Source organism: Artemia franciscana, chromosome 15 (assembly GCF_032884065.1).
Source record: "Artemia franciscana chromosome 15, ASM3288406v1, whole genome shotgun sequence".
Classification (NCBI taxonomy): Eukaryota; Metazoa; Arthropoda; class Branchiopoda; order Anostraca; family Artemiidae; genus Artemia; species Artemia franciscana.
The window spans coordinates 26894926-26911386 of NC_088877.1; the positions used below are offsets into that span (position 1 = coordinate 26894926).

Sequence of the window (16461 nt, forward strand, 5' to 3'; positions counted from 1 at the left end):
TATGTTTCCTAGCTTCAATAAATTTATATGCAATTTTGAGACCAGGGTTACAAAGTAGGTCAAAACTTGCAAGTGGAACTATGATATGACTAATTAATTTGTAAGAAATGTATATCAATTTAAAGATTAAAAAATTATGTAGAAAACAAACAAGACAAATAAATAAAAGTATCCCTTTACAACCATTTAATTAAGTGTAACAAATGTAGATTATCCCTAAGATTGAAATGAACAAAGCTTCAATTATGAATCTGTTTTCTTTAAACAGACTGAAGGGACAAACCTCCAAGCTATGACAAATTCAATCTCACTTTTGATCTCTTTCCTTTTCAATAGGAACTTTCTTTGGATTTTTTTTCAACCAAGAAAAAACAGTAGGGACATGATCAGGTATAAGTGACCTTCCACTAAGCCTACATACCCAGGGGAAAATTGTGCAGCTATACTAATAATTGGTAATTTTTTTGTTGCTCATATGTTTTTTTAACATATTTCTAAATTTTCAATTAAGGTACGTGTTTTTGGTCTTTTTTGACAAAATAATGTATGTTTTTCACTGCCAAAATTTGTTAGGTTAAGTAAGGTCAAAAAGTGCTTAAACTTGAACTAGCAAAATAAGCAATTATTATATTTGTAAAGAACATACAAAAAGGCATCAAGTGGTATATTCACTTTATTTGTAAGTCAAAATATGAACAACAAGAAATTCACCTCTAACATGCCTAATTTGCAAACATATAGCCCAAATTATATATTTCCAATGTTTTCTGCCACCTGTTACTTGTTTTTCCAGTTCTTGTTTTGCCACAGTTGCCTCAATTAACAGGTACAAGGGTTGAGGGATAGATTGGCAGAATCAATAGAAAATATGTAATTTCAGCTATAGATTTCCATATTAGGAGGGTTGGGGCTAAAGTAGAGCAGGGCTGCATGTAGAAAGCTATAATTATTATGTAAATTACAAAGAATCATCTTTTTTTAACAGGTTTTCTTCTATAGGTCTACAGGTCCTTCTCTTGGCTTATACCACATCAAGCATTATATAACCAAAGAAGAATAAGTAGCAAAAAGCTATATATACATAAGCACATGTTATTTAACAGTGACTTCTCTAGTGCTTAACTATGACCCCTTAGTTATATTAAATAAAAAAAAACTAATTTTTTTAGCTGAAAGTAAGGAGCGACATTAAAACTTAAAACGAACAGAAATTACTCCGTATATGAAATGAGTTGTCCCCTCCACAATCCCTTGCTCTTTACGTTAAAGCTTTTAATTGTTTTAAAAAGTAAAATTGTGGCAAAGAGTCAAACTTTAGCGTAAAGAGCGAAGGATTGTGGACGGGACAACTCATTTCATATACGGAGTAATTTCTGTTTGTTTTAAGTTTTAATGTTGCTCCTTACTTTCAGCTAAAAAAATTAGTTTTTTTTTATTTAATTTCTGAACGTTTTTGAATTAATGCATGTTTGGTTTTGGATCTCCGCACATAAATTATTAAAATGAAATTTGTATATTAATTCTTTTTTTGGCTAAATGACTTTCTCTTAGTTTACTCTGTATATGAAATGAGTTGTCCCCTCCACAATCCCTCGCTCTTTACGCTAAAGCTTTTAATTGTTTTAAAAAGTAGAATTGTGGCAAAGAGTCAAACTTTAGCGTAAAGAGCGAGGGATTGTGAAGGGGACAACTCATTTCATTCACGCTCTTTACACTAAATCGTAAGTTTTGTCCCAATTCTTTAAGAATGACCCCTATAAGAATGACCCTATTTATAGTTGAAATTACTAAAAATACTTTAGCATAGAGAGCAAGGTATTTATCTCCTCCTAAATACCTCGCTCTTTATGCTAAAGTATTTTTAGAACCCCTCATATGCGTAATAATCTCTGTTCGTTTTAAGTTTCAATGCTACTTCTTCCTTTCATTTGAAAAAACGTTTTCATGTTTATTTTTCATTGTTTTCTTATAGTAATGCTAGAGAATCCTGCGCCCTTGTCATTGAATTTTTCTTCCCCCATGACAGATTCCTCCAAGGAAAGATCCTCCAACATATCCCCCCCCTCAGCCCCACCCCCAAACAAAATAAAATCCCCCTGAAAACGTCTGTACACTTCCTAATAACCATTACTATATGTAAACACTGGTCAAAGTTTGTAACTTGCAGCCCCTCCCCAGGGATTGTGGGGGAGTAAGTCATCCCCAAAGACATAGTTATTATGGTTTTCGACTATGCTGAACAAAATGGCTATCTCAAAATTTTGATCCGTTGACTTTGGAAAAAAAATGAGCGTGGGAGGGGGCCTAGATGCCCTCCAATTTTTTTGGTCACTTAAAAAGGGCACTAGAACTTTTCATTTCCGTTAGAATGAGCCCTCTTGCGACATTCTAGGACCACTTGGTCGATACGATGACCCCTGGAGAAAAAAAAAAAAAAAAACAAAACAAATAAACACGCACCCGTGATTTGTCTTCTGGCAAAAAAAACAAAATTCCACATTTTTGTAGATAGGAGCTTGAAACTTCTACAGTAGGGTTCTCTGATACGCTGAATCTGATGGTGTCATTTTCGTTAAGATCCTACGACTTTTAGGGGGTGTTTCCCCCTATTTTCCTAAATAAAGCAAATTTTCTCAGGCTCGTAACTTTTGATGGGTAAGACTAAACTTGATGAAACTTATATATTTAAAATCAGCATTAAAATGCGATTTTTTTGATGTAGATATTGATATCAAAGTTCAATTTTTTAGAGTTTTGGTTACTATTGAGCCGGGTCGCTCCTTACTACAGTTCGTTACCACGAACTGTTTGATTAACAAGAAACAAGGGTAGAAACAAAGGTGCAAACAGTATTACTGGCTTTCATATAAAGTGAATATACCACTTGATGCCTTCTTATATGCTCTTTACAAATATAATAATTTCTTCTACTGCAAATTCAGATTTAAGCACTTTTTCACCTCTTGACCTCTTAAAAATGACCTATAAATGGAGTCATTACAAATCTGTAATAGTTTAGAAACAAATTTGGGCTATATATTTGCACATCAGGGGGGTGAGGGTAAAGCATAGCATATATTATATACATAAACTAACCATTGCTGGTTTTTTTTTAATGTGTTTGTGCACATCAAATTTTAATGAAAAGAGAAATCACCAGTGCAACAGCACACACATAAAAAAATTCAAGCAATGGTTAGTTTACATATTTAATATATGCTACACTTTACCCCCACCCCCTGATGTGCAAATATATAGACCAAATTTGTTTCTAAACTATTACAGATTTGTAATGACCCCATATATAGGTCATTTTTCAGAGGTCAAAAAGTGCTTAAATCTGAACTTGCGGTAGAAGCAATTATTATATTTGTAAACAGCATTACAAAAGGCATCAAGTGGTATATTCACTTTATATGAAAGCCAGTAATACTGTTTGTACCAGTTTTACCCAATGCTAAAACTGGTGCAAACATAAATAGGTAACAGAAAAAGTGAAATTTAGTGTAAATGACAATCAGGAACTGGATCGAGGGGGCCAAAAATAGGGCTATATAATTGGAGTTCAAAGAACGTGGTGATTTTTTAGTGAAAAAAAAAAAAAACACTTCCCTGGCTAATTTAGGACTTTGAATTAATTAGCCTACCAAAATTTTCCTATCCTATGCAATTGAAATAGTTTTCCCTTTTCAGAGCATTAAGACAATTTATCACAATAAAAAATATCCAAAGCATCTTGAATGGAATGACTTAAAAAGGCAAATGACAACCACAATTTGAAATCTTACAATTAAACTTCTGCCCACACAAATTGTATTAGGCTACCTAGCTCTGAAATAATTGCTGAAGCTGTATTTGCCTGTAAAATTTGAAACAGGCCCAAAGTCCTAACCTCTTCCTTGTCAAAACTTCACATAGCATTAAAACAATAATTACACGTGACCAATGTTGTTATTATTCGAAATTAATCTTGCCGTTTTAAGTGACACGTGGCCAGACAAGTATTTGTTGCTATCTTTTAGGGGTTAAACCTCGATTAATAAAAATCCCATCGGACAAGTAAACAAACGCACCCCCAGTGTTTCGACTTCATGATGGCAAGTTTTCTGGTAGACCAAAAATCCGTAAAATTCCGATGACTGAGGACGAAAAATCTGTCAAATTTCCCGTTAAAAATCCATATCAAAAATCTGTTCCAATAGGACTCTTATGGTAAGCAGCTGTTGCAAGCAGAACAGTGTACACTGTTGAAACACTTTCTGGAGTTCAATGCTGCCCTCAAAAAAGATTCCATTGGATCTGTGGTCAGTTACACAAGAAAAAGAAGCTAAAGATTTTATTTATTCATCCCTTGTAAAAAGTGGTGTGATGATAAAATGATGAGTGGTATGAGATAAAATGGTTTGACAAATGGTGCACTGGTTACTTGAATTTCACCTAAAATATCGTCAAGCTGAATTGAAGATCAGTAAGTACGTTTTTACCCAAAGTTGTCTTGCGAGTTCGCCTCTAACACTTTAAGACTGATGTTTAACAGTTCATGGATATTCTTCATATAGTCCAGAATGTCGCCGAGTATCTCGTTGCCTTTGAATCGACGGATTTGATGCTTATGTACGGTAGATATATTAGAACTTATAAAGGCCAACAGCTCGGAAGATAGCTCCTTTGAAAGCCTCAAAATTCTTAGAAAATACATATCTTCTGAAGAAATTTGATCTTGGAGAAGAAAAGGAAAACTAAAAAAAGAGGAACAAACTAAAAAATACAAAACAGACTTGCTGTAAAAAAACAAAACAATGGAAAACGTAATAGAGACAACAATCTTGACAGGGCCTTCTGAGGGTGAGGCTGTTCTTATTGCTCACATTCCCATGGTTCCAACGGATCTGCCTTTTCAATTTAAAAGATTGCAATTCCCAATTCGATTAGCATTTGAAATCACCATCAACAAAGCTCAAGGGCAATCATTAGAAAAATGCGACATAGATCTTAATACAGATTTTTTCTCCCATGGACAATTATATGTTGCATGCTCAAGAGTCGGTAAACCAGAAATTCCATTTATATGCACAGACAATGGGACCGCGAAGAATGTTGTATATCCACAAGTTTTACGCAGTTAAAAATTAGCACCTTGTATACATGTTGCTTTAGGGGAGGGGGTGAGGCTTGCAGCTCAGAGAGAATCACCAAAAGAAAGCGTGTCAATGTATTACAATAGCAACGTAAAACCATGCTTGTGGCTAAAAATTTGCTGGATCTCCCAGGGTTTCTACCATACGTGCTACAACTAAAAAAAGGTGTAACAATAACCATGCTGCAAAATATTCACCCACCAAAGCTTTGCAACGGCAATTAGCACCCTGCACACGTGTTGCTGGGACGTGTTGCGGGAAAAAAAAATAAAGAAGAAAAAGAAAATAAAAAAAGAAGAAAAAAATAAAAAGGTAAACATCTAAAAAAACTAAAAAAAAAGAAAAAAAAACTAAAAACCGAAAAAAAGAGAAAAAAAAATCAGGGATTACTAGAATTCAAAAACCTTAAAAAAGAAAACCAAAACTTTGAAACTTAGTAGATATCATTGTTACAAATTGGACTTGCTTTAATAATCAAATATCTTTGAAAAAACTGCAATTTGAAAAGACAGCAAACTTTCTGCAGTTTACAACACAAGGGTCAATGAAAATCCATATATAGCGGCTTGACGCGTGCCGTGCTGGGGCCCGGCGGAGAAGCCGCCGGTACCCAGCTAGAAAGATATTGTTCATATCTACGTTCTTCCTATAAATTCCTGGGGTTATTGGGTTAGCAGAACTTTTAAGAGTTACGTCAGTATAGTATATGTTAGAGTTGACTATGTACAATCCATAGTCAAGAGATAATTTGAAATAAATCCAATCATCCACTTAAAACCAGTATACAAGAACTGACTAGTCAAAATATGATATAACTAATGTACTAAAGCTGCAGCTATTCTTGTTTACCAGCAGTAACATTAAAAAACTTTACAAATGAGAAAACAAAGCTTTTCAAATATCTGTTTCGAGACACATTGATTGGGTGTATACGGGGTGCAGCTTCTGACACTGCTCTTGCGGGTCTTTCTTGATTAAATAAAAAAACAAGTTTTTTAAATGAAAGTAAGGCGCGACATTAAAACTTAAAACGAACAGAAATTACTCCGTATATGAAAGGGGCTTTTCCTTCTCAACGCCCCGCTCTTTAAGCAAAAGTTTGACTCTTTCTCTTAACTCTACATTTTAAAACAGTAAAAAAAACTTTAGCGTAAAGAGCGGGGCGTTGAGAAGGAAAAGCCCCTTTCATATACGGAGTAATTTCTGTTCGTTTTAAGTTTTAATGTCGCTCCTTACTTTCATTTAAAAACTTGTTTTTTATTTAATTTCTGAACGTTTTTGAATCAATGCATGTTTTCATTTTGGCTCTCCGCAGAGGAATAATTAAAACGAAATTTGTATATTTTCTTTTTTTTTGGCTAAATGGCTTTCTCATAATTTTGATCGAATTATTTTGAGAAAAAAAGAGCGGGGGAGGAAGCCTAGTTGCCCTCCGACTTTCGGTTAATTAAAAGGGCAACTAGAACTTTTAATTTTTTACAAATCTTTTTATAAGTAAAAAACATACGTAACTTATAAATTAGCTTACGTAAAGAACTTTTGTATTCTTATGTTTTTATTACATATATGAGGGGGTTCACCCCCTCGTCAGTACCTCGCTCTTTACACTAAAGCTTAAATTTTGTCCCAATTCATTAAGAATGACCCCTGAATCACAAAAGCCGCAGAATAAATAGTTGACATTGCTAAAAATACTTTAGCGTAAAGAGCGAGTTATTGAGAGGAGGTGAGCCCCTCATATGGGTAATAATTTCTGTTCGTTTTAAGTTTTAATGCTGCTGCTTACTTCCAGATGAAAAAAAGCTTTTTCATTGTTTTTTTAAGTAATGCTAGTAAATCATGCGCTCCCTTCATGGAAAATTTCTTTCCCCATGACAAATTCCTCGATGGAAAGCTCCCCCAGCATATCCCCAGCTTCTCAACCCCTGCCTCCAACCAAAACATTCTCCTGAAAATGCCTGTACACTTCCCAATAACCATTACTATATGTAAGCACTGGTCAAAGTTTTGAACTTGTAACCCCTCCCACAGGGACTGTGGGGGAGTAGGTCGTCCCCAAAGACATAGTTATAAGGTTTTTCGACTAAGGTGAAAAAAATGGCTATCTCAGAATTTTGATCCGTTGACTTTGGGAAAATAATTAGCGTGGGAGGGGGCCTAGGTGCCCTCCAATTTTTTCGGTCACTTAAAAAGGGCACTAGAACTTTTCATTTCCGTTAAAATGAGCCCTCTCGCAACATTCTAGGACAACTGGGTCGATACGATCACCCCTGGGAAAAAAAACAAACAAACAAACAAACAAATAAACACGCATCCGTGATCTGCCTTCTGGCAAAAAATATAAAATTCCATATTTTTGTAGATAGGAGCTTGAAACTTCTACATTAGGGTTCTCTGATACGCTGAATCTGATGGTATGATTTTTGTTAAGATTCTATTACTTTTAGGGGGCGTTTCCCCCTATTTTCTAAAATAGCGCAAATTTTCTCAGGCTCGTAACTTTTGATGGGTAAGACTAAACTTGATGAAACTTATATATTTAAAATCAGCATTAAAATGCGATTCTTTTGATGTAGCTATTGGTACCAAAATTTGACTTTTTTTCTAACGTGACCAGATTCGTCCTGCGCCCTGCGCCCTTTTCATTGAATTTTTCTTCCCCTATGACATATTTCTCCAAGGAAAGATCCTCCCACATAGCCCCCTTCCCTCAACCCTACCCTCAAAACCAAAAAAATCCCCCTGAAAACGTCTGTACACTTCCCAATAACCATTATTATATGTAAACACTGGTCGAAGTTTGTAACTTGCAGCCCCTCCCCCAGGGACTGTGGGGGAGTAAGTCATCCCCAAAGACATAGTTATTATAGTTTTCGACTATGTTGAACAAAATGGCTATCTCAAAATTTTGATCCATTGACTTTGGGAAAAAATGAGCGTGGGAGGGGGCCTAGATTCCCTCCAATTTTTTTGGTCACTTAAAAAGGGCACTAGAACTTTTCATTTCCGTTAGAATGAGCCCTCTTGCGACATTCTAGGATCACTTGGTCGATACGATGACCCCTGGGAAAAAAAACAAACAAACAAATAAACACGCATCCGTGATGTGCCTTCTGGCAAAAAATATAAAATTCCACATTTTTGTAGATAGGAGCTTGAAACCTCTACAGTAGGGTTCTCTGATACGCTGAATCTGATGTTGTCATTTTCGAATGGTGACTTTTAGGGGGTGTTTCCTCCTATTTTCCTAAATAAGGCAAATTTTCTCAGGCTCGTAACTTTTGATGGGTAATACTAAACTTGATGAAACTTATATATTTAAAATCAGCATTAAAATGCGATTCTTTTGATGTAGCTATTGATATCAAAATTCAATTTTTTAGAGTTTTGGTTACTATTGAGCCGGATCGCTCCTTTCTACAGTTCGTTACCACGAACTGTTTGATATGGTTTGAAATAAGGGAGAAGTGTGAATCGATGGGATGTGCTGTTCAATGCACTACCAAAAGCAAGTGACAGTTTTGTCGACGGCTAGCAAGGGAATCTAGGCCAAACTGTTCAAGGAGGGTACAGTAGTGGACTTTATGCACTTTTGAAATTACCAAAAATACCCGAAATTAATCTCTCTAAATCGCGTCCGACTGCTCCTGCGTTAAGGCGTTATGCAAAACTGGAACAGTATTCAAGGCAAGACCATATAAAAGAGGTATAAACTCGTAAAAGGTGATCTGAAGGAATTTCGTAACGAGACTGCGGCTTCACAGAAGAGACCAACTGCTTCTCCCACTTTAAATCAGCAGTAAGATACACCCCAAGCAGTTTAAGTTCAGTTACACGACTGGAAGGAGGAAAAGTAGTAGTAGAGGGTAAATTCTGGGTTACTTTTAAGAAACGAGAAAGTAAGCACAAAAGGCTTCTGGACATTAATAGCAATCCTGTCTGCAGCAGCAACATCCGATAAATCAGCCATGATGGTGGCTGCTCCGCTTCGAATATTTTTGTAGCAAATTTCTGTGGTAGATAAATCATCAACGTATTTCCAGTGATCTAGCATGCTTATTGCCAGCTCGTTTATCATGATTAGAAAAAGAAGTAGATCCAGAATTGTACCCTGAGGTACTCCACAAAATATAGGCATTTCAACAGAAAAAATTGATTTGTACTTGTTACACCGTGTTCCATTTGCAAGGAAATTAACTATAATTCGTGGTAAAAAAAAAAAAAAAAACAGTAGACATTAAACTTAAAGAGGAGCTTTTTTATCAGTATACTATGACAAACTGGAACAAAAGCTTTTTTTAGGTATCAGATCAATCCAGCATTTAGGCTCATCCAGATGTTTGAGACTTGTATCCAACATAATTACCAGATAATGGGCAGTGGACATTTTGGGCATGTTTCCAAACTGTCTTGGAGCAATAAACTCAATTGCCTACTTCTTTAACCAAGTTGCCATAAAACTCTCATAAACCTTACTAAACACAGGGGTCATTGTAATTAGTCTAATTCCAGAAAAATTATTTGGCGCATCTTTTTCTTGCATTGGTGCAACATATCCATTTTTTCAAATGGATGTGTAATCACCAGATTTCGTCATTAAATTAAAAATATGGGCACAAGGGAAACATAATCCGTCAGGGAACGCTTAAATTATATGCACAGGGATGTCGACCGCTGTTACACTAGTTCTTTTCAAAACAGTTTACTTTCACTTTACTTCATTTGGCGATATAATAAGGAAATCACAAAAATCAAGTAGAGGACTTGGTATTTCATTTTTTGGTAGAGGAGGGATTGACAGGGTAATATTAACCAGTTGAGCATTCAGCTTACTTGGAGGTTCAAATTCTTTTTCGTCTAAAATAAAATAGACACCTTTCTCTTTTGTTCCAACTATTATTTTGAATTTATATGTACCAATGGCTTTGCTTTGACTTAAACAAATGATTCATTTTTATTTCGGTATATTCGTGGGCCGTATTTTTTGTCATTTTCCGAATTTTGTTTTTTAGTTCATATGCTTGTTCACGTTTGCCTTTTCGGAAAAGCTGCCTTTTTTCTAGAATGAGTGTCTTTATGGTCTTAGTGATGTAAGCAAGATTTGCAGAATGATGTTTTGAAATTTTTTCGAGAAAACAAGACTTATATGCGCTCTGTAGCTTTTCTTGTTGCAAACTTGCTTTTGAATGTGTACTTTCTGCCTTATAAATATCATCCCAGCTCACTTGACTAATTAAATTACTAACGCGAATCGCCAACTACGAACGCCAAAATATATTGGAATTTAATTGCATTATCTTGTTAAGGGGGCCTGCAGGAGGAAAATATGGGAGGTGTTCTAGCAAATCTACAGTTAAGGGTGTTGGAACATAATTACTATGCAATGATACTATTTTATGCTTCCAAGATTTTCCACTTAAGAAGTGGCATTAAAAGTGTTGGTTTCAGTGCTAAATCTCACTTACAAATGGTATAATTGACAAAAAGCACTTTGACATGGACAAGAGTTTTCAATTGAGCTATTAAAGATCTCTCTAAAAAGTTTTGGTAGCCAACTTGCCCCACAGACATGGGACCAGAAGTGCCATTTTCATTGACATTTGAAACTTCTAGATGGTGGAATTTATAGGAAGAACCGTCCTGTGGTGGCGCAGTGGATTTGACCTTAGCTTGGTAATACGGGACCCAGAGATCGAATCACGCTGCAGGAATGCACTGCAGGGCCGACGCAGGGACCTTAGTAGTCAAGAAGCGTCGTTAATTCTTAAATAAATAAAAAAAAATATAGGAAGAACGTAGATACGAGTGATATTTTATGTATGAGTAATCAAAAATCCATTTACGATGTTCTGGTAGCCTGCTAGCCCCACCCGTTGAAAAATGAAATAAAAGTGCCTTTTTTTCATGTCATATGGAACTTGCAGATGACAGAATTTATACAAACCATGTATGTATGAGAAACAAAACCGTTTATAAAAAACCGTTTTCACATTTTTCTACTTTAGTTACTATCGTATTTAGTTACTTAAGTTCAACCATGACAAAGAGTTCATTCCAAATTCTCCCAAGAAATTAGTTAACATTGAGATCTCTGAAATCTAATAGATGGTACAATTTGTAAAAATCTAATAAGCATACGCAATAGCTTTTGATTGAGCCATTAAACATCTATGTACGATACTGTGGTAGCCTACTCATATTGCAGTAGCTTACTGGTGAGCAGACAATTTGTGAAACTTAGGAAAGGGGTTGGGAGGCGGAGTGTATAGAAGGGGATCTTATAAACCTCTAGTTTTGGGTTCTGGAACATTACTATTACAATAGTACCTGTTTTGTACTTCAGACCTTTTCTACGTCAGAATTGGCACCAAAAGTGCTGTTTTCGGTGCTATATCGTACTTACAAACTTCAGAATTCAAATGACCCATTAAACATCACTCTTAAAAGTTTTGCTAACCCAATAGCCCAGGAATTTATTGGAAGAACGTAGATATAAGGAATGTCTTTTATACGAGCTAGAAGAAGTGCTATTTTAGTGCCATATGCCACTTACAGACGGAAGAATTTATAAAGTGCACATAGAGATATCTTTTGAATAGTATATCTTTTGAATAAGCAGTTTTCTATGATGTTCTGGTAACCCACTAGACCTGGAAAAAAAAAGAAAAAAAACACAGAGAGATCAATGATACCGATACAAAAATGTGATTTTCCTTGTTGTTAAGGGAGGGTGACTGTCATTTTTCTATAGTAGATTTCTGACCATGTAGAATTCTAATGGTACACTTTTCATTTTGATCTGACGCCATTTTTAAGCAGTTTTAGGCTTTTTTCAAAATCACCATAAATTTCGTTTCGCCATAAACTTTTACTTTTAAGACGTACTGAAATAATAGTTTCAATTCCTGAATCAGTAACAGATGACATTTGCTTTCACTAGTCAGTTTCATTCAAGAATTTTTTTTTTAATTTTAGTAGCCATGGGCTGTGGTTCACTTTTTACTAGGTTACAGCTACTGCTGCAGCCATGATATTAAAATATATTTCCTTAGTTTTAAAAATTATATTTAGGAGCAATTAAAAAAGCTGCTCCAGGCGAGTGGGTTCGGCACAAAAGATTAGCTAAGGGGACAGCTTTGCATATTCAGACATATTTGTGGCAAATGTTGCTAGCTCAACAGAAATACACCTTTATGGAGTCAAATGACCTGTCCCTAATTAGAAAAGACACTGATTACTTAGAAATGAATCAAAATTTCAAAAAAAGATCATTTCTTGTGTAGTTAGGATAAATGGTATTATAAAGTCAAGTTTGTTTTTATTAAAAAGACATGATACAGAGGTTTAATTCTTTGTTTAAATATTAAAATAGATTTCCTTCCCCGGATTTTCTTTAAAAATGACTCTAAAAAATAACTGAAAAACACATAATATGGATGCCGATACACCGATATGCCTGTTACGATATATGCGATACCAATACGCTCGATACTGATACTGTGTGATACCGATACGCCTGATACCATGTACAGCCCTTCCCCAGGGACGACGGAGGGTTATATCGTCATCAAATGTTTGATGACGGGGTAAGAGGGGACGGTAAGGGAGAGGAAATCGTGAAAAATTAGGCATGTTTATCTCACGAATGGGTGATCAGATCTTAATAAAACTTGATACATCGAAAGGTCTCATATCTTAGATGCTCAATTTTCTATTCAAATCGGATACAGGGCATCGGGAAGTGGAGGGGGGAAAATCCTGGGAAAAGCTTATAGTGGATATATCGGGATGAAACTTGACGGGAAGAGCAAGTACAAGCTTTAAATCTGTTATTGACATAATCGGACCATATCCGATCTCTTGGCTTTTCCGATCTTGTAAAAAATGTCATGAGAGCTCTTGGATCTTGTTTAATGTATTAAAGGCACGTGTTTCAACTTTATGTTTTTCAGATTATTTTTGTTTTTCTTGCCTTATGTTGGTAAGATTATTGAAAAGAAGTCTACAGGGTGATTTTTTTTCTTTGTTAGAGGTAATGCGCTTAATTATAACATAAGGCATTCGTGTTTTTGCTCATGTTTATATTTTGTTGTAAATAAGACGTTACTTTACCCTAAAGATGAAAATTACAATTCACATAATTTGTAATTTATTGTCTCTTTTCACGAGGATAAGATTCGAAAAAAGCCATGCATCACCGTGAACTTCTGTTTTTGCATTGAATTTGTTCAGTAACAGTGTATTTTGCTTGCATGCTCCTCTTGCCCACATCTTCTTGAATTCTAGAAAGAGCTTTAGTTCAAATTTATCTTGAAACTACTGTAGATCTAAATAGAATCAACCAATGTGGACAGTTACCATGAGTTCAAATCCCATCCCTGTTAAAATGGGCACGAGCTTCCTGTCATCTAATAAAAACACTTTTGAATAATAGATGCCTCTTCTGAGAAGCATATTTAAAAGCACTGCAACGTTTTCTGAAAGGTTGTGATCAACTAAATAAAATCATTTAGGTAGTTTAACGTTATTTCCTAAAGCCTTGATGGATATGAAAAATCTGGCCTAGTCTTTGGGCTTTTTCGCTCTCAGAAAGCCATATATAAACTCATTATGCCTATGGCTGGCCTACTATAGGCTTGAATTTTCTAAGTTAGTGATTTGAATTTGTGATACAAACTAGGCTATCTAGAATTAGTTCATGGTAATTCATAAGACGACATTTTTATTAAGCTAAATGATTAGTTTTTTTGCAAGAAGACTCATATAAAATTCATTGTTCTACACAAATAGCCTAAAGGCTTATAATTACTGTACATCTCTCTTATGTTTCTTGTCTGTTATTATTATATTATACATCCTTTCATATTATATTTCTGCAATAATAATAGCAATACTAACAAAGCAATACAGAGAGAAGATAATTATTCAAATTGGAAGATCTTCCAGTCATTTGAAGAGTAGGCTTCTGTGCTGTAAAGATGCTCACATGAATTAATTTCAGGTGTTTAAAAACTTAAAACTTTGACAGTTATTACACATCATTATTGTTTACCTTGGACTCAATAGCTTTTGGCATGATTCTGCCCACTTTATCCACAGCTTTCTCTGCATGGCCATTGGATTAAGGAAAATTTGGGCTTGAAGTCACATGTTGGATATCACATTTCTTCAAGAAGATCTGGAATTCATATGATGTAAATTGTAGTTCATTGTCTAACCATTTTTTTTCTCTGTGATGCTGTATCTGGCAGAATGAGCCTTGAGCTTCTTTATTGTTTCTTCAGATGTCACAGGATTTACTTGATTGATTTCTCTGAAACAGCTGTAATAGTAACTTGTCATCAGGTAGCCTCTACCTTTGACCTTGCAGAAATCAAGAGCCAAATATTCCCAAGGATACTTGGGTATTGGTGTCAATATCAGTGGTTCCTTCTGATTATATCCTGAGAACTTTCCACAATTTTCACAGTTCCAGATCAGATCCTCAATAGCTGAGTTCATTTTTGTCCAGTAAACCACACTTCTTGCTGTATGCTTTGTATTCTCCATACCTAGGTGTGATACATGCAACTGTTGTAGTATCTCCTTCCACAATGCACTGATGACAACTCTGCTTCCTTTTAAGATGATGCCATTGATGCTGGACAACTCATCTATCACTTTCCAATAAGGTGGTTTAGCAGAGGAAAATTGATGTCTGTGAATTGGCCACCCTCTTTGTGTGACTAATATAGATTATATCATAGCCAGGTCTTCCAATTTTCTTTACAGATGATCCCCATCTTCTTGTTGCTGACTGGAATACTTTTCACAACCTAGTGGACATGAAATTCAATATCCACTGAGCATTCTTTGTCAATGTGGGGTGGATGCAGTCTTGAGAATGTGTTGACAACAGGTAAGGCCTTTCCTCTAACATATTGAACCATAATGTCATATGACTGCAACTGCAACACCATTCATTATAGCCTCCATCAGCTTGAGATCTGTATCACAAGCTGATACAGAAAACATTAATTTTCCCACTGACACCTAGCTCTGCCCCAAGGCCATGCTTGGAAGCATCAGTTTTCAGCTGAATATATTTTACTTTTGTATCAAAACTTTGGAGGTTGCTACAAATCAAAGTTTTGATCTGTTCCATTGCTTCAGTGTGCTTGCTGGCCCACTCAAAGTCATTTCGTTTTCCTAACTCTTGGAGCAGATAGTTTAGAGATGACAAGTTTGGAATATATTTGGAAAGAAAGTTGGTCATTCCAAGAAGCATGGCTAGTTCATCTTTGTTTGATGGTTGTGGGATCTCTTTTATGGCGTGAACTTTCAAGGGGTCTGGTTTGATGCCATCTGTGGTAATCAGGTGGCCAAAGTAGGATTCACTTGTTGATCTGAAGATTTGTTTTTCCAAATTGAATTTGACTCCAACTTCTCTGGCCTTTTGTAAGACTTTCTTCAGGTGTTCATTGTGCTCCTCATCTTTTCCAGATATGAGGATGTCATCAACAATGATGCCCATACCTTTGAAGTTGCCAAAGGTCTCTTCCATATTTCCTTGGAATTATTTGTGTGCGCATATTATACCAAATGGCATTCTATTGTATTTTTTCCTGCCAAATGGAGTGTTGAATATAGTGAGAAGTGACAGCCTCTTGTTCAATGACTGGACCATGCATCAAGTTTAGAGAACTTATTGTGGCCATTAGTATTAGCTGCAATATTTTCAAAGGTTGGCATTGGGTAGTGGGACTTAAGTACTGCTTTATAAGGCTCTCTTGGGTCCAAACATAATTGTTGCAGTCCATCTGACTTTTCAACTGCCACAATCAAATTAACCCACTCATGTGGGGCTGTTACTTTTTCAATGATGTCTAAACATTTCAGGCAGTTGAGTTCACTTTTTACTATCTTGTATAGGGCAAACAGGAATCACTGGACATGATTAACAGATGGAATAATAATAATAATAACAATAATTTATTTATCTATCACTCACTTCACAAAACAGAGGTGAAGTGGAGTAAAATACAAAAGAAAAGCAGCAAAAGTAATACAAAAGAAACAAATTTAATCACATACAGAAAAAAGACAGATAAGGTGATGAAAACATCCTAGCCTATAAAGCGCATCAATAGCTAGCTTTGCAGATAATTTTTCGAAAGCACCAGTAATATCTGTTGCACAATACTTTTTAACCAGTTTTGTTTTCCAGTAAGAATTCTCTGTAATGTAGATTGTCACTTCACCTTTAATTTTACTTATCCTGATAAAAACATCAGTGAATTTTTCTTGAATCTATGTCTTCTGGTTACTGTTCTTGGTAAACAAG

At 35.5% G+C, this 16461-nt stretch overlaps 1 protein-coding gene across 3 annotated transcripts in view; it reads left to right on the top strand.

Moving 5' to 3' along the window:
- Positions 1-4120: 4120 nt before the first annotated feature.
- The window catches only part of LOC136036264 (protein twisted gastrulation-like), a 44919-nt gene continuing 32578 nt past the window's right edge, over positions 4121-16461 (top strand). The window contains exon 1 of one of the 3 annotated variants that reach the window (XM_065718395.1): positions 4121-4212. In XM_065718395.1, the coding sequence (XP_065574467.1) occupies positions 4136-4212 (77 nt within the window). In that variant the 5' untranslated portion in view covers positions 4121-4135. Of the gene's footprint in view, positions 4213-13458; positions 13652-16461 lie in introns of those variants that run through there. The other 2 variants (XM_065718397.1, XM_065718398.1) reach the window with 2 other exon arrangements.